This window comes from Vanessa atalanta, chromosome 6 (assembly GCF_905147765.1).
Source record: "Vanessa atalanta chromosome 6, ilVanAtal1.2, whole genome shotgun sequence".
Taxonomy (NCBI): Eukaryota; Metazoa; Arthropoda; class Insecta; order Lepidoptera; family Nymphalidae; genus Vanessa; species Vanessa atalanta.
In genome coordinates, this window is record NC_061876.1 from 1,299,257 (window position 1) to 1,317,710 (window position 18,454).

General features: G+C 31.3%; 4 protein-coding genes across 4 annotated transcripts; 1 reads left to right on the forward strand and 3 right to left on the reverse strand.

Moving 5' to 3' along the window:
* Positions 1 to 4,282: 4,282 nt before the first annotated feature.
* Positions 4,283 to 6,726, reverse strand: LOC125064833 (cytochrome b5 domain-containing protein 1). The gene is made up of 4 exons (XM_047672085.1): positions 6,462 to 6,726; positions 5,859 to 6,114; positions 5,065 to 5,310; positions 4,283 to 4,536 (listed from the first exon to the last, which is right to left on the reverse strand). Exons 1-4 carry the CDS (start codon positions 6,705 to 6,707, stop codon positions 4,418 to 4,420), a joined length of 867 nt encoding a protein of 288 aa, XP_047528041.1. The 5' UTR covers positions 6,708 to 6,726; the 3' UTR covers positions 4,283 to 4,417.
* A 704-nt stretch (positions 6,727 to 7,430) lies between these two features.
* LOC125064692 (RWD domain-containing protein 4) lies at positions 7,431 to 10,660 on the reverse strand. Its single transcript, XM_047671875.1, has 5 exons — positions 10,548 to 10,660; positions 10,004 to 10,130; positions 9,475 to 9,578; positions 8,544 to 8,724; positions 7,431 to 8,236 (listed from the first exon to the last, which is right to left on the reverse strand). The coding sequence occupies exons 2-5, from the start codon at positions 10,109 to 10,111 to the stop codon at positions 8,075 to 8,077; spliced, it is 555 nt and encodes a 184-aa protein (XP_047527831.1). The 5' UTR covers positions 10,112 to 10,130; positions 10,548 to 10,660; the 3' UTR covers positions 7,431 to 8,074.
* Positions 10,661 to 10,921: 261 nt separating this feature from the next.
* Positions 10,922 to 12,321, forward strand: LOC125064573 (serine/threonine-protein kinase Aurora-2). Its single transcript, XM_047671683.1, has one exon. The coding sequence runs from the start codon at positions 11,036 to 11,038 to the stop codon at positions 12,059 to 12,061; it is 1,026 nt and encodes a 341-aa protein (XP_047527639.1). The 5' UTR covers positions 10,922 to 11,035; the 3' UTR covers positions 12,062 to 12,321.
* A 203-nt stretch (positions 12,322 to 12,524) lies between these two features.
* On the reverse strand, positions 12,525 to 17,111 carry LOC125064654 (glutamate receptor ionotropic, delta-2). The gene is made up of 7 exons (XM_047671813.1): positions 17,062 to 17,111; positions 16,424 to 16,619; positions 15,849 to 15,997; positions 15,325 to 15,703; positions 14,302 to 14,588; positions 13,524 to 13,663; positions 12,525 to 13,402 (listed from the first exon to the last, which is right to left on the reverse strand). The coding sequence occupies exons 1-7, from the start codon at positions 17,109 to 17,111 to the stop codon at positions 12,525 to 12,527; spliced, it is 2,079 nt and encodes a 692-aa protein (XP_047527769.1).
* Positions 17,112 to 18,454: the final 1,343 nt, after the last annotated feature.

Sequence of the window (18,454 nt, forward strand, 5' to 3'; positions counted from 1 at the left end):
AAACAAAAATCTTTTTTTTTAAATTATTTGATATACTTATTAAATAAATTTATTGCAACGCTTAAAATATTAAACTACGATAGTTTGCTTTTTTAAAGTATAAACAATATGTTTCATTGTAATACCAATTGAATGAACTCATTAAAAAAAAGTCGAATAAATACTTTTTTCTATTTAATAAAAAAACGAACAATAACGATCACTAATTTAAGACCCTTAGACCGGATGCAATATCTGTTCGGTCATAGACAATAGTCAGTCGATGAGCTTTATCTATTGTTTCGGCCTAGCTAACATAATAGCTGTACTTTTAATTTACGCTTTTTGTCTGTTAATTATTGAAACTTTGATATACAGTATATTTTTACATTATCAAAAGCAAACATCATGAAACTCATTTAAACTTCTGCCGTTAAATACTTTTATTAAATATTATTTGTAACGGTGTTTTAAACCATGTTATTTTTGGAGTTAGGTACTAACATTCTATAATAATTTTCCAAAATAAACATTAACTGAAATTATATATATCACGATATAACTAAATATAAAATCAATCTTTAATAGTAATTATAATATTGTGTTTAATTTTATTTCATTTAATATATTATGTGTATGTGAAGAAGCCGTATCATAATTTATCGTTATTTATTAATAAAAATTTAAAAGTTTACTACAGTCGTTGATTTAAACTTTGATAAAACTGAATCATATTGAAACTGCTTAACCGATATTTCACATAAAAATAATCTCTTCAAAACACCCTAAATAATATAGGTTCTGACTCTTAGTTAATAGGGAGGGTGAAACTAGGGGAATAAAATCAATAGAGGGTACAAAAGTAATTTCTGAACGATCTCCTCTGCATTCCATCCTCTTTTGTTTATTTTATACTCTTAGGCGTCATATTGTGAGTCATAGTCTAAACAAGGTAATAAATAATTCAGTATTCATATTATAATAAATAATAGCCGACAAGGATTCCGCGGAAAATGTACAGAAATGTATTAGCTTAGGTATGGCCGACGCATACCAAAAATAATGACACTTCGATTGGATGCTCTTCAAGATTGAGGATTGCAGAGAATCAGGATTAATATAGTACGACACAATTTAAATGTAGCATCGACAAATGAAAAAAAAAAAAACAATCAATCGTAAATATGGCGAATATATTATTCTAAAAGTGATATTACCAATATTCCGTTTGCATAAAGATAATTTCCCTTAAGAAATAAATAAAGATGATTTTGAAGACGCACTTCATTTAGTTGTGATCGGTTATACGAATTTTGCCGATGCTACATCTATGATATGTCGTACTTCATTACGAAATACCTACTTTACTTTCTTCTAAATTTTATACTTCTGTTTTGAAGATTAAGCTATTTTTTTGAGAGTCTTCCAGTGGGACGTTATCTTTTATTACTACAAGTATTTATGTTTATACAAGTTCAATTTTACAAAAACGTTCATAAATTATTCACGATAATATAAAAGAGATTAGTGTACAAGATATTTGGTTTGTTAGTTTTCAACTAAAGACGTTTATTTTATAACAATGAAAATTGCGTTATTGAAGTTGGGGAAATCGTATAAATTAATTTGATGTCTATAAATATCATTGAATAAAATATAACCTAAAAAATTTCAACGGCGAGGAACGAAAACGCAAAATGTTTAATATTAAGTAACCATTGCTTTTTATTTCTATTATTTCTAATTTTAACATAAAATATATAATTTTAATTATATGTATACAGTTTTAAAGCAACTCAAAACAGGGCAACTTATTTATTTCTACGCCTTAATAGATTTGTTTAAATAAGGAATCCTATGTATACTAACTTGAGATCACAATTAATAATAAATATATATACGTATACGTTAATTAATATTAATATTAGGATATAAAGAGAAATTGTTGAATAAATTACGAGAAACTTCATATTCCAAAAAAATAACATTTACATATGTACCTACATTTGACTACATATATTTTTTTAGAAATTACACTAAATAAATATACTTACAGAATCCTTCCCAGAACTTTAATTAAAAAGTTACAATCCGCTAATAGCCTTATACTACAGATTATACATATTGCTTGTATTTAAAAAAAAAACTTCCAAAACACAACACGAGTTTTATCAATAGAGGGCATTGACACGAAAACACCAAATAAAAACAACGTCCTTGCCGCGCTTTTCTACGTCAAATATGCGTGCGTTCCGTCACTGAATTATTATTTATCTGTGGACGAATATGGCCGCTGTGTCTGCCAGCCGTTTATTTTTACTGCAGCTTTGCATGGGGTAGCTAACATAGTTTGGGGTAACAAGTGAATTATCCAATCCGCGCATGCGTGGTGGTCGCGTCACTTGTTTGCGCAAATTAGCGGGTACATTAGAAATAGTACTATCGTGTGGGGTAGATAGAATTTATAGAACTTGCGTAAAATAAATATTAGTGTGTTGCTCATTGAATATAGTTTTTACTAATTATATGATTTGACCTTGACAAAGAACTCTTAAGAATCTGTATTAATATATGACAATGAACATTCAAAATTCACTTACAATTTTTAACATACTTTTATATAAAATGTCATGCTTATATATCTATATATACTGCAGGGTTATATATATAATAAAAGACAATCTTAATACATAGATCCACATTTGCATTGAACATTAAATACTCGATTCGTTTTAAACTTTTTTTAACCAAGGAAAACACCAGCAGGCACAGGAACCGCGCTCAGCTGAGCGTGGCGCGTATGGCGTATGGGACGTGGCGTTGCTATGGTTTGTGAAGAAATGGTATTGTTGGGGCGAGTCAAATGAATATTTATAACTTAAGCTCGTACAACAATAGCGTGTTGAGTAATCGAATTTATATCGCCTGACTATTGCGTTTTATCCTAATGTATAAGATGTGAGATTAAGGTTGGTGATGAAATGTTGATGTAAGGGACGGAATACTCTTCGATAAAAGCACTGGATGATGCTACAAAATATGGCATGGCAGATCCCCTAGCTGCTGCATTCTATAAAACACTTCCAACTCCTGTAGCAAACTTGCAGCTGTTGTGGTTTTAAAAAGTGTGAATAATAATAATAAAATATCTCTAAATTAAGCCTTTTGAGTATGACAAAAAGTAAAAGATTTCACATCTGTATTTAGTTAAACATAATCATCTTTAAACCATAAAAAAAATCGTTTAAAGAAATTATCTCGTTCACCTTTCCCCTGATATACTTAGATTTTCTTATTATATACGAGATTATAATATTTATGTATAAGTATTTTTAACTTAGGTATTCATTAACTTAATTAATATTCCATAAGCACAAATATCACTGCGCACGCGCCAAGCAAAAACGTCCCTACTCATAGAACGGAACGACACGCTTACAATCATAGCTTTATAATTGTTAGAATTAGAGATCCGTAACATTAATAATAACTATAAAAATTACAATGATTAAATTTAAAAAAAAACACATGTCAGCTGTATTAAAATTAAAATAATTAATTATCCCTATAGTAAATATAGCAACAATGTGGATCAAATATGATAGATATTTAACAAAAAAATAAATAGGTTTAAGACACAATAGCAGCCGAATAAACTTAGTGCAGTACTTTTAAAATTAGTGCGTTTTAAGCACGACGCGACGCGACACAACGTAAATTAAATGTTGAGAATTGTATAAATGATGAAAAGTCGAAACCTCATTTATCTTGACAAATAGTAAAAAGTATATGTTATGACAATTATTTTAATAGATTTTGTGCTAGGGCTTAAAATCCTGTACCTCCGATTTACAAATGTTGATAATATTTAGTAGTTTAAGTTAGGGCTAGGCAACTTGCATGTCTGAATTTCACATTCACCCAACATCGGTGCATAATAATGTTAAACGATTTTTAATGTATTCTGTGTAACTTTTTCCCAAGTATTTGCCTCTTAAATACGTCCAATCTCTTGTATAGACAATATTTAGTCTCTTGTGAAAAATACAAATACAATTCTGAGAACATTGCAATATAAAGCGAAACAAACGCGTATATATTTTCTTCTATTAGATTGTCACAATTAAATTGAATATATTTGAACAGTCGTGAGAAGTATTATGTTAGATACATAATAAATGTTAAATTATCCATACAGAACCCAGAACACGCGCTTGTATCGTCACGACCTTTACCGTTGATTTTGCAATCAAGTACCACACCGGTATTTAAAAATATTTATTAATGCATTATATATAAAAACAGGAATATTTAAAAAGAACATTATTAAAATAAAAATGTATGCAATAAATATTTTTACTGTGATTAAATAAAGAGTGAAAAAGGTTACCATATTTTCAGTTCATTATTGTTTCTAACATTAAAAATTTTTGAACAATCACTGGACGCATTGTTTTTTTATTACTTGCATATTAGGCGAACAAACTTCATGTTTTTCTTGACATTCATTGAGAACACAGCCTATATGGCGACAGAAGCACACAGATCTTGGTGGATCTGAAAACATTTTCAAATATTTTATTCTATATATAAAATGAAGTACTTACTGTATCTTGTAAAATTTTAGTCAAGGTTTTTGCGGTCAATGGAGGAATAAGCAGTTTTGACTCGGCCTCGCATGATCAGAATCATGGTCTACATAATGAAGGAGGCCTGGACTTACGTAGAACAATTCACCATCGTTGAAACTTTCAACATTCATTCTGTTTGTGATTTATCACAATGGTTAAAGGATGAAGGACAAACATTGAGAGAAAATATTCATTTATTAATATTTATGTATTTATTAATGTAATCTTAATTTCATAACAAATTTCCTAACGGAAAAACGGTTTTCCTTCATCACCATTTCAAATTCGTAAATATGTAGATTAACAAAAGAGGAGCTTTTTCCAAGCAGGGCTCCGTTATCGTGCTATTATTTTTCTATTCATATCAACTAAACGAAAAGAGGAGAACGTAATCAGCCGACAATAAATTTTATGGGCTATTAAAGTCATATAGCGCATCAAAAACAAAACCCACCTTCAGTTAAATCGTCGTTATAAAACAACAGGATATCAGGAATATGAATGTTCTCTGGTAATGAGACCTCACTGAACAGATCTCTTTCGTCAGGAATACCATTTTCAGCGAGAGTTTTATTATAGTCGAGTCCTCTATCAAGATATCTCCAAGTGTATGACAGCATATGGTAATTATGAGGTAGGTAACGCATCATTATCTGATATATTGTCTCCTCGGAGCAAACTTCTAATGTCACACTGGAACCTGATAAGAAGGCAAAAATCAGAGGTTAAACTCATTGTTTTAAATTTAAAACTAATTTATTTCTTGATTAACTGTAACCAGTTCCGTTATTTATCTTTTAAATATTAAAGAGAATTTATTTCCTTGCTCTAATCCTAGAGAGGGCAAATAAAAAAAAGTTTTCTTTTATGAAATTCTCTGTAGCAACCCAGAAGTTGGTATCGTAAATTTTGGAGATCATGTGAAGCCGATTGTGATCTGCAATAACGCATTGGAGTAGCGTGGTGAAATAAGCTCCAAACCTTTTTCTCAAAAGGGACAGCAGAGAGGAGAGGAAGAGAGCCCAGCTATGCTATCTCTATGATCGTGTCGTATCATTATCCCAGCAGATTATGACAGTAATAGAATAGACAGTGCAACTGTGTTTGCGCACACATTTGTGCACTATTATAACTGTGCTGTTTTGTAGTTCGTTAAGAATTTCCGCCATGTTCGGAAACGGCCGTATCCAATCAAAAGTACTTATTAGCTACTACCAAAAAAAATATAATCAAGTTTTAATTGAATACCAGTCAAAGTATTAGTGATCCTAATTGGCCTGGTCCTCTCCGTTACTTTTCCCACTACATTGTTCTCATCCAACCACCAAGGGTTCGTGATCGGACGCCAGCGCGTGGAAGGCACTACTGGCTGCTCGTTACCTGGACCATGTCGATGATAAGGCGTAATTGATCCCACAAGCGGATGCGTAAAATGTGCCCAATTGTCACCATTAAACCAGTGGCTTAAATCTTTTCCAGCATATGCTAATACAGCCATTGCTAACTGAAAAATATTTTTAAGTATGCTACATTAATTTAAAAAATAAATAACTATATTTTGTTTATTAATCCTGTAGCAACGATTCATATACGTTCAGTCTATACCATCTTGCTATAATTGCGAGGATACTACTTGCACCGACTGCCCAACCTGTATACCAGAGAACGTAGTGGTTACCCAGCGTTGCTTGGAAACAGTTGCCGCGCGCTTTGACAAACATCCCTGACGCGCTTCAAAATCACTCAATCAATTAATAGGCGACTCATATAAAAAGGCATGCAGTATGCTCTAAACACTAAACCGGGTGATTTTTAGTCTAAATTAAATTTTTGAAAAAACTATTTAGGTACTCTTTTTCCATCACAATATGAGAATCCTCGTTTGAAGCAATTACAGTGCTCCACACACGTGTCTTCGCAAAACCAGGATTTAACTGGACACGAACAACTTTTAATGCAGTTGCAGATCCTAAACTGTTCCTTCAGCCAAGAGGTGAGGTTCCGCACCACGCCATTGACGGAAACCCAGCAATCAGTAGCTTTATTGTGAAGTGCTACTTCAGCTGGCGTATACCATTCTTGTTTCGTATAAATCATAATAGGTTTTTTTTTTCCTTTTATCCAATTAGTTTGTATTAATGTATAAGTAAAATTTATAATAATTTTAGGTTAAAATAGATTATTATTTTTTGACAACGTTAAAAGAAGTTCATACATAAAATTAAACCTATTTTGATATATATATTATAATTAAAAAATATAAAAGAACCTAATAAAAACTATTTAGAGTCATCTTCATTAGACAGAGCTTCAAAAGTTGAATATTGCATTACTCAAGAGATTTTGCATTTAACTTCTTAACATTTAAAAAAAAAAACATACGTAAAGTCTCGTAACTACATACAACACTTTCAAGGAATTATTAAATACTTGATACGGAAACTTTATCTAATCAATCAAAAGGATGGTAATTTACTCAATTAGAATTACTATATAACCAATTCAATCAGGTAATCATCCGTACACCCATAACTTTATTAATATCCAACTATTTCCTTGTACCTACTGTTTTATTTTGAATAAACAAAAGGTACTTAAGAAATTAAGATATTGCACTATAATTTATAACAAAAGTTATGTTTATATTATAATGGTTATATTGGGTAAAATAAATAATAAACAGTGTTAATTATAAATATTTTATATAAATTAACATTTAAAGATTACAATAACGTAAGAAAAAAGTAACGTTTGTAAGCATTTATTCATAGGTATTGATGAAAGCTTCGCGAAAATTTTATTAGAACAGCCGTAACCAATAAATATTGTTTTGGGAATTTACCGTAAATAATTATTCATCTATTCATGAATATCTAATTACAAAAAAAAAACAACATTAACCTTATAAATGTTGCTATTTAATATTAAATACGAAATAAAAAAGAAGTTCTAAATTCGAAACAAAACCATGATTCTAAATTGCAATTAATATGAATAACTTCAGGCATTTATGTAACCTTACCATGGATTAGCGTTATACAATGGCTTTATATAGTAAATGTTTTATCTGATAAATTGGCAGTTAATCTATTTTATTAATAGCAATAATCACTCAGGTAACCCAGTACCTATATTCATATTATATAATAACAAATAATTATTTGATAATGAAATAAAAAAAATCATCGTTATATAATTTACTTTTTTATTAATTTTAGGCTCCAGAGACAAGTCTCTTACAGCCTTTTCTAAGGTCATACTAAATATAGGTATTATAGATATTGCCACATGAAATATCACGTAAAAAAAAATATCAAAAAAAAGTTTATTAAACATTCGAAGGCTTTATTTATTTTAATTTAAGATCTTGTATTTATACAGATCGCAGGCAACCAATAGTTCGATCGTATGTCATTTATAGTCGGAAATGATATATCAACCACGAGTATGCGGTGTGTTCAGTGTCAAGAGGGCTGGTGGGGCGCCTGCGAGAGGTGTTTGACGATGTCGACCCAGTCCCAGCCGCGCGGCCGCTCCCCCGCGCGCCCGATCTCCGCGCGGTCCCACGCCCGGCGTTTCTGCGCTTTACTCATCTGTTCCTTTTTCTCAGGTTTCTTTGATTCAGTCTGAGAGCGAAATGGGGTTGCCACAATTAATAAACATAATTTTTATTTATTTATTTTATATGTAAATTAATAAAGTTAAGCCTGTAATTGTCCCACTGCTCGGCTAACGACTCCTTTCTTTTTTAAGGAGAAGGTTTAAGCCGAGATGATGACAATCTTAAGCAAAGATGTGGGTTTATAACCAGACTAGTCTCACTAAGTTATTGTGATTCCAATATGTGCTTATCTGTTAATCTGCATGTTTTGGAAAAAAATGTTGTGTACCCATATGTACCCTTTATTTTTATATATAATAATGAATACATACCTGTTCTGTAATAGCAATTTTTTCGACTCTCGCAACAACAGCCTCCTCCATTTGTTCAGCTAAGATTTCCGAAACCTTTTCTTTGAGACATTCAAACAAGGTATAAGTCATTGCACATCCCACCCACTGATCAGCTTCCGCATTTACTACAGAAAGTATTTTATCTTTTACCGAAGGTAATCTGGAAAAAAATAGTAATCAATTACTTTATTCATTGAAGTTAATGTTTTGCTAATTTATAGAAAATATTTTTAAGGATGTTATCAAACTAATTAATTAATGTTTTATCAGTCTAAAATAAAGTGCTACTTGTTTAATTAAGCACTTTATAAGAAATAGTTGGATTACTTTCCTGATATTGAACTGATAAATAAGAATACCAAATGATATTATTGTAGAAAATCATATACGGAAATATATAACCTACAAACAAATTGATAAAAGAATATTTTTTACTTGACGAGATTAAAAGAATAACTTTAACACATAAGAGAAAAAAGGAAAGATTATTTTTTTTAAATTACTTTCAAAACAGTATCTTTTGCAATTTGATCTATAATTTTAACATATTATGGGTTAAGCTTCCAAAATTAGCTTGCACATAACTCTAACATCAAGGCTATTTAAATATGAGGATCAATGATTTAAAGTTCCACGATTACAAAACGCTGTTAGTCTTGATATCTTTCTGATCATGTTTTATTTGCCATCCTATCCTTTATGAGAATCAGTGAGTAATATCCTATTGTGACAGTCACTGAATAGAATGCATCTGTATTTTTGCACAAACTTGTGCCCACATATCCTGCTCCGTTTAGTAGCCTCTCTTAACAATGACTGCTGCCACAATTGGTCAGTAGAACATCAAATTTCAAAAGGTTCTAACCGGTACATATAAATAAAAATTAAAAATCTTTAAAGCTGTACTCACAAACTTTGATTATAAAATATTTCTAAATTAAAACTTGGCTTCTCTGTGGGATATGTGGGTCCCCATAATATTTCTAATATGAATGACTTATCTCCCTCTATGTACTGAAATTGAAAAGACATATAATTAAAAAAAAGTTTATAACATATTTTAACATAACTTATGTTTAGTAGCAGTAAAGTAATAACTGCCACAATAGATAAGTGACTTCTTCATATAGCTGCAGATTAAAAGGTCACAGATTCAAAACAATGTTCAGAACAATTAAAGGGAAATTTTGAGGGGCAGCCCAAATTAGGTTCTGACAGTGTTACAAAACAAATTATTTTGACATGGAGAAACAAAATATTGTGTAAGTAGTTAAGTTTCAGCATTTTTAAATACAGTTTTTAAAAGGAATTAAATATAAAATAACTCAGTGCGGTTTCTGGGGTATTTTAGTCGGGAGTAATTGTATTCTGCACAGCATAATTGAGTAAATGTCCGTAGTTATTTAAGATCAGAAGAATATAAACAAAAACTATGCAACCTTGTACTGGTAAGATTTTGCATCAACTTGTTTGAAATTTTCATCTCCTTCATAAATTGATTTAAGAACTTCTATCTCTTCAGCCTGTTGCTCTGCATCGTCAGACATTGTTAAGCTTAATGAGATCCTGAAAATAATTGATGTATTTTAAAATTTCAAATATATCTTAATATTGCAAAAAAATACAGTCGATTTGAGAGCCTCCTATTAGAAATTATATATGAGATATTACTGAGGAAATGATATCTAATATTATAAATGCAAATGTGACTTTGTTTTTGTGTCAATTATATTTTATACCAGACTACTTTTAATATAACCTCAAACTATTATCTCTGGTCAAGTTAAACAAATTATATTAACAGCATCGCCACTAGATCTTCATTAAATATAATTTATGGTTTTAAATTTTTTGTCCTTTATATTATACTTTTTATTGTAATACACTAAAAATAGGATAGATTCTTATTTAGTTAGTTGTATCTTAATCAAATACAAAAACAATTTTCAAAAAAAACTTCGTACTTTATTATAAAAACTTTACCTTTCTTATTAATATTTATTATTCTTCTAAAATAAAATTATTTAATATGTTAACATGTTTTTTAATATCCAAAAATTCTTGACTTGATCTTGTCTAACTGACATTTGTCAACCAAACAGCTGGCAGTTGCTAAGATTGACAATAGTAATAATTGCTAACATAGAAAAACTTCATTTAATAATAACTTGTATATATCTATAATCTATAATTATAATGTATCGAAAGAGCTGAAATTATTCTTTTTTGAGAATTCTGAAATAATTTAAAATCATTGCTTAAAATGTAAATCATTATATAATTGATTTATTTGTTTGATCCAAGTTTTTGTACTAACAAACTAGCATGGCAATAATAATTTCTTTTGTCAGTAGAATACGTTATTTGAAATTTCAATATTCAATTTCATAAGTGAACCTAAACTTGATTATCTTAAACGAAAAGTTAAAAAGTATTGTGGACATTATTTTTGTTAGCATAATATAATCGCAATGAATATTCCAAAATGTGATTGCAAAGAAAATCGACCTCCAGCAGTTGGACGATCAAATTGTGCGTGCTCTTCAAATACACAAAAAATGCCAGCTGATAGCTTTAAAGTACCAACAATACCTGTTAACCGTCCAGTTCTCAGTAATAACAAGGAGCAACCAGGAAAACCGAAACCCAACCAAAATGAGAAAAAAAAACAATGGGCACTGACTGATTTTGACTTAGGACGCCCGCTCGGGAAAGGTAAATTTGGCAATGTGTACTTAGCGAGAGAAAAAGAATCACACTACGTAGTAGCACTGAAAGTGCTTTTTAAGAGTCAGATCCTAGATTCGGAAATTGAACACCAGGTAAGACGCGAGGTTGAAATACAATGTAGACTAAGGCATCCAAACATATTACGTATGTATGGTTATTTTCACGACGAAAAAAGGATATATTTAATATTGGAATATGCAAAACACGGTGCACTTTATAAATTGCTCAAGGAACGCGGGCGTTTCGATGAGAAAACAGCAGCCATTTACGTGCGCGACTTAACAAAGGCTTTGATCTATTGTCACACAAAGAAAGTAATTCATAGAGATATTAAACCGGAAAATTTGTTGATCGGTCACAACTTTGAGCTGAAAATAGCTGATTTTGGATGGTCTGTTCATTCACCATCTTCAAGACGTATGACTTTATGTGGTACCTTAGATTATTTATCTCCTGAGATGATTGAGGGAAAACCTCATACCTACGCTGTTGATATATGGAGCCTTGGAGTTTTATGTTATGAGTTACTTGTGGGCTTGCCTCCATTTGATGCGAAGGACTCCCATCAAACATACAGAAAGATACGTTATGTAATAATTAAATATCCTGACTTTGTTTCGGAGAAGGCAAAAGACTTAATGGGGAAATTATTAGTTATTAATCCTGAACAAAGGTTACCCCTAACTCATGTTCTACAGCATCCATGGATAATAGAAAATGCTCCTGAAGGTGTGCATCCTCCTATTTGTAATACTGAACATAAATGATTTAGAAAACAGTATTTTTATGAGATTTATTTCCAAATGGTGACTAGTTTGCTATCAAATATTGTCCAATTATTACATAATTTACTTTAGTATGTGTTTAAATATATTTGTATCAATTAGTGACTTATGAATTATGCCGAATTATAGATTAAAACTAAAATAATTGCCAATGTTATAAGTTTTTATTATTGTAATAGATAATTTTTAGTATTTCAATAGTTACATTTATTCTTTACAAAAAATAAAAATGACTGATTTAAACAGAATTAATTTAATAATGTGTAGTAGGATTAAATTAAATTTTTATACTTCAATACTGTAGTATGTTAAAAATAAAATTTGTTAAATTGAATAATAAAATATAACATTGTCTAATGTCATCATGATAGTTAATTATTTGAATGACTGAAATATTTATTTTCATATGATCATGGCGGATTGTAAATAATTTTAATAAATAATACTACAGTTCTACAGCTTGTTTTTTTTTGTTCATGTAATAAATGTCTATGGCATATTTATCAAAACTCGGATCCTTCTTGACAATGAAGTTCCAGTGGACAAATTCACTGAGTAGACATAAAAAGCTCAATGTGTAACCAATAGCAAGTGCTAAAAATGCACAGTATAATTTTTTCAAATTTATCAATGCTTTGATTTCCTCTTCCTTCGCGTCCATTGACCTTATTTTATACATGACGTCACTGAGCCATTTCTCCACGAGACCGACTTCTATGATTCTTTGGATATAAACATCGGCTAATGGTTTCAACGGTGAGTTTTTATGAAAGCCGATGGATATCGGTATGTTTACGACACAATCTGACATTATATGCAGGTTCCTGTCTCCTTTATCGTTATCCTGTGTAACGTCAATGGACATTGAGTTATTCATACTGATTTTTCTTTTTACGCTCAAATATTTGAGGTAATCTGAGCTGTCGTAGTAAGCGAAAACGCCTTTCGCTATTTTCTCGGCGGCTTTGTCGGGATTCTCAACGTTTTCGAATCTTTCGGAGATTTTTTGTCCCATTTCGTCTAGCGATCCTTCGAAGAATCGTTTTGTTTGGAGCCCCCAGCCACCGCATGCTATTTTGCTATTGACTAATTCTTTCAATGTATCAATGGTAACCCGTGGTGCAGGATTGGCTAGAATAGCGGTCATACTCGCTCTATACGATACGACTAATAGAATGCAATATAGCCAATACCATCCAGTTAAAAGGCGGATTGACCAACCAGTTGGCAACTTAGGTAGAGATACGACGAGTAACATTCCATACGTATAGAGAATGCTGTTTGTTATTTCGCCGAACAAATACAGCCCGACGGGTTTTGCATCTGTAACGTAAATATTGATTTGCACTCAACTGACCTCGGAGCATTTCTGTCAAGTCATAAAACTACGATGGACAAAAATATTACAATATTGTTATTAAAACATTTTAATACGTATACTTACAGTTATAATTTTTTTCATTTGCCTTATTTTTGTTATTCAATGGTTTGTAATTCAAAAGATTTATGTAATAATTGGCTAGGCCGTAAAATATAGATCCAGTTACTAACAAAACTAATAAAACAGCGATCCACATATACAGACTGCAAAAATATAAACATAAATTACTAGATTATTAATACAGTGGACGCCCTCTGTTATACGACATAAACAAATTCAAGCACTATGTAGGTTTGAACATTTTGCATCTTGTTAGGAATCGTCAACGAACGAATGTCGTGTTGCGACTTGTCCCTGTTACTTCTAAGCTTTGCGAACTTACACACGTCGGACTTCGGGTACTAGGTACTTTTCAAATAGTTCAAGAGTATTCGGGGTTCGATATTCAACGTTGATAGTTGAAATTTAGTAAATTAATTGATTATCAATATCCTAAGTATTAAATATGACAGATGATTCAGTCTCAATTATCACAATTCAAATATTGTACAATTCTAGCTAAACAAATCCATATTGAAACGCGAGGGCTTAGTTGACTTAAAACGTGATTCTTTACTGAAGATAGCCGCCTAAAAATATTATAAGACATTTTGTGTTCACTGGGATCGTAAAACTGCGTGTGTAAAATAAAATTCGGCCACATTAACGTGCTAAGAATACTTCAAACCTTCTAAATAGAAGCGGTATTTGCCCAGTTATTAAGGGTATTTTATTTAAATTCAATAAAATTTTAATGATTATAGATAGAAAAATGTTTTAATAGAACTGTCTTCATATTTACTTAAATGGTAGAATTAGCGTTTTCCAAGAGTTGTCCGACAAAGCCTCTGGGGTTAAGAAAGTCCAACACTGAGACGTGTAAGGGTTGCTCAAGTCTAATAATTCCAAATGATATGGTGTGTATTGTAAATTTCCGAGAGCTAAATCAGCTTGGCCGCTCACAACTTCGCCGAGAAGACCGGAATACGAGCCGTTACTGTTCTTCTGACCCCATTTATGAATATAAGAATCCATTGGTTCATACAAATTGTGCACAAAGTTCATTTTCTTGGCGAGTGTGTTAAGAATCTGTTAAATTATTATGATTTTGGTAATAAATGATTAAATTGTATTTTCTCTGCGTAAACGAAACTGTGACAATTTTGTCTTTACTCTTTGCCGAGGAAATAATAAAGTATTTAAATGTATTAGTAACTAGCCGAACCTGCGGCTTCGTCCGTTCGAAATTTATATAACTTTACCTATAGCACACAAACCGCCACACGCCATTTTACCCCCACGACGGTATTAAAAAAGTAGCCTGTATCATTCCCAGGGACTCAAACTATCTCCATACCAAATTTCATCTTAAACAGTTCAGTGTTTTAAGCGCGAAGAGGTATCAAAGTAACTTTCGCCTTTAATATTAAGATAGATTACAACGAATAACTCAGAGATAAATTATTGAAATGGAAACCATACAATGAGAGAAAAATCATCATCATCAATCAAATCGTTGATTCATCTCATCTCTCAGCTGGAGGACGTCCACTGCTGGACATAGGCCTCCCCCAAAGATTGATACATTAAATTACATATATATATATATATACTATCTTAAATTGATCAATTTTAACTTCTTCGATAGTAGGTAAAATCAGAGTTCGGAGCTGCACTGGGCTACAGCCTGTCTGCCTTAGTGCTTGAAATTATACCTTAACTGAAGATCAGCTATATTGGACTTTCGGAATAAAAAAAATGCCCTGTTTTGTTTCTCTCACATGAAATAATAGGTACTAATTATAAATAAAAATATTATACTTACTTCAATTTCAACACCGCCCACCTTGTTCGTACCATTCAACTTCATCACCACGACTGATGGTAGATGATTAAAATAAACAACATTTAAAACTTCACCGTTAAGATTTCCAGTTTTGTCCGCGAAGAGATCTCTACTATAATGGAACTGTCCACTCCATGTATCAACTCGTCTTGATATAAATATGCCTTTGATGGGATTTGGGAAAGGAACTGTCGAAAGGTCGAACCAGGCCTTATTTTTAGCTTTACCGATAACTCTTTTATGATATTTCAGAAACACGACATTCACGATTCGTTTCCATATGTAATGTAAGCTGCTGTGAAATAGTCTTACATCATGAAGAATTATATATTTGGCTCTCGTATCTAGTATTCTGTGCCTAAAAAAATATCGAAGATAATAATTTTTTTTATAAAAAAAAATGCCGCGCAAAGCAGACAATGCAGCAGAGAACAAATGGATTTAAGTCATGTACCTCATGTTTATAAATTATATTTAAGTATAAATATATGAATAGCTTTAACCTATCTCCAAATCTTAAAAGTCCCGTCACTTGAAAACCATTAGCCATAATAATAGTATACATATTGCACCCATCTCTCCTCGCCTGCCGTAAAGCTTCTAAAGTATCGTAATTAGGAGATAGTAAATCTTCGTATTCCTCAACAACGATCTATAAGTAAAATTATGAATTATGAGACATTTTATTAGGTGCAGGTGATGTCGTCCTCCCGATTTCAAATCTCAAGGGAGATAATTCAACTACGCAAATATTACAGTGCACAAAAGTGTGCGCAACTACAGGGGCACTCTATATTCCCTTATAAATCGATGGGACGGCAAAAGCAAAATGTACAGTCCCTGGATGTGCATTGGTATTTTCTCGATCAAAAACTCATTAAATAATTTCAGGAAAATCGTCCGTGTTTGTGTCCTATGTCTCGGAAATCATCGAATTATTAAAGTAAGTGAATTATGATTGCACATGAGCGCACGCACTTGTACACAACGGCCGTGCAAAGTATCATTCAGGAAGACATAATTATTGAATAAAATCACATTAATATTTAATAGTAATAATAAAAATTATTTTACATACCATAACAATTGGAACAGCAAAGGTTCGTTTAAAATAAGTTCCTTCGAATACGTTTAAATACACCGCGTCAGATATAATAACCAGGCATGTTACGCCATCTTTCCTGACCAAGCCATTCAACAAGTCTATAAGTATGAACTGTAGGTCTTTCCGTACTTGTAATTCATTCAAAAATGGACCTAAGTCTGCTTGAATTCTAGAAATACAAAAAACTATATAATTATATTTCTTTTGATGATTCCAAATACATAATATGATTCTTTTGAATCTTAATTTTATAATCTAATCTGTTTTCATTCGTTCATATAATTTAGATAAAGATTTTCATGATCCACATTTTAACAACGCATACTACTTCTATAACTATTAATGACCTGTATAAAATAATATTCTTTATTATTTATGTTGTTTTTTTTTTAATGTGAGCCTCGCCAAGCCACGAACAGATATTCTATACCCAACGGTTGCTATGTTGGAACGATCCACTGCAATCTGTGCCGAAGAGAACGATCACAAGGGGTTTTAGTGAGTCAGTAAATCAAAAACCCCCATTACGGATCCCCAGGGCCCAGGTACGTTCAGGATTTTTAGTTTTCTAATTGATCTATTTATAAAGTATGTGTATTAAAAATACTTACGGAATCATAAACGCCGCAATGAAAACAAATTTAACAACGATTCCCGCCATTTTTAACTGAACGAATGAAATGTTGAGTCAAATTAAAATTCGTTTTAAGTCCGACTGATTGACAGGCTTTAATTCCGTATTCAAAGCAATTACGTTGAACGGATTTGTAAATAAATAATCATTCAATTTGAAACGTATCAAGTGGCTTAAGACTAATACATAATTTAAAAAGGTCAGCATTTTGATTAAAAAACCAGAAGTGGGTATATTTTTTTATTACTAAAATAATTATAGTATATTTCTTTAAACATTCGCCTTAATCCATATAAAAACAATAAAAAATATTGATTAAAAAATAATTTGATATAAAATTTCAATCATTTAACAAACCACCATTAAATATAATTCCTTTAAAATGTGTAAATCTTATCGTATATTTTTTGTTCTTAATTTAAATAATATAACAATTTATATCAAAACTTTATATGTTAGGTATTTTATTTGTGATCTCTTTTAGTATTTTGTATATTGTTCCTATAGTAATGGCATTTATATACATAATGTGTAATGTAAATCTTATTTAGAATACTTTTTTTAATAATTGGTTTTAGTTGCCCCTGTGTTTGTTCAATAAAACATTTAAAAATATGAGCATTACGGTAGTCACATATGATGTAAAATCTGACATCTCACCTTCAAATTAAGGAACATAAACATTATTTACTCTTGGAAAATGTGTTGGTACCATCCGATGGCTGACACCGGCACCGCGTGCGCTCATTGGTCAAATCAAATGGCTCGCGCTTTCCCGGCTTGCTATTACACACTTCCGTCTCTTTCCACGATTGCAGGAAAGCGAGGCGAAAGATTATACATTAATATTAAAATAGGCTATTTGACAATGCGAAAAATGTGTCAATTATTGTAATCAGTATAAATTATGAGCTTAAAAATGGTTATTTATCAACGAAAGTTGAAAATAATAATTAATTTATTCAAAAATCCATAAATAAAAATGCATTTTTTTAAACGTTTTTCACGTGACACAAAACGCTCCCGATTGGTCGGGCTTATGATGACGTCACTTGCTTATTAACTTCTTTTGCCTACTGTATGTGGATTATATGTGCCACAGATTACAATACAGGCAAGTGACGTCACCGATCCCATTGCAGCGCCATATTGTCAAAGTAGCGTTTACGCGGACTATTTAAATATGGAATTTTTATTTTGATATTTTTCAGCAAATATGTACTAAAATTAAAAAAGACAACTTTTACTGGGTTCCTTAACCTCTACTAAATAATATAAAATGCATTTTAAAAACCAGTCAAATAGCCTATTATTTCAACATAAAGATAATATTTTTCCAAAACAAGCATACCTTTGCGTGTAAAGTAATA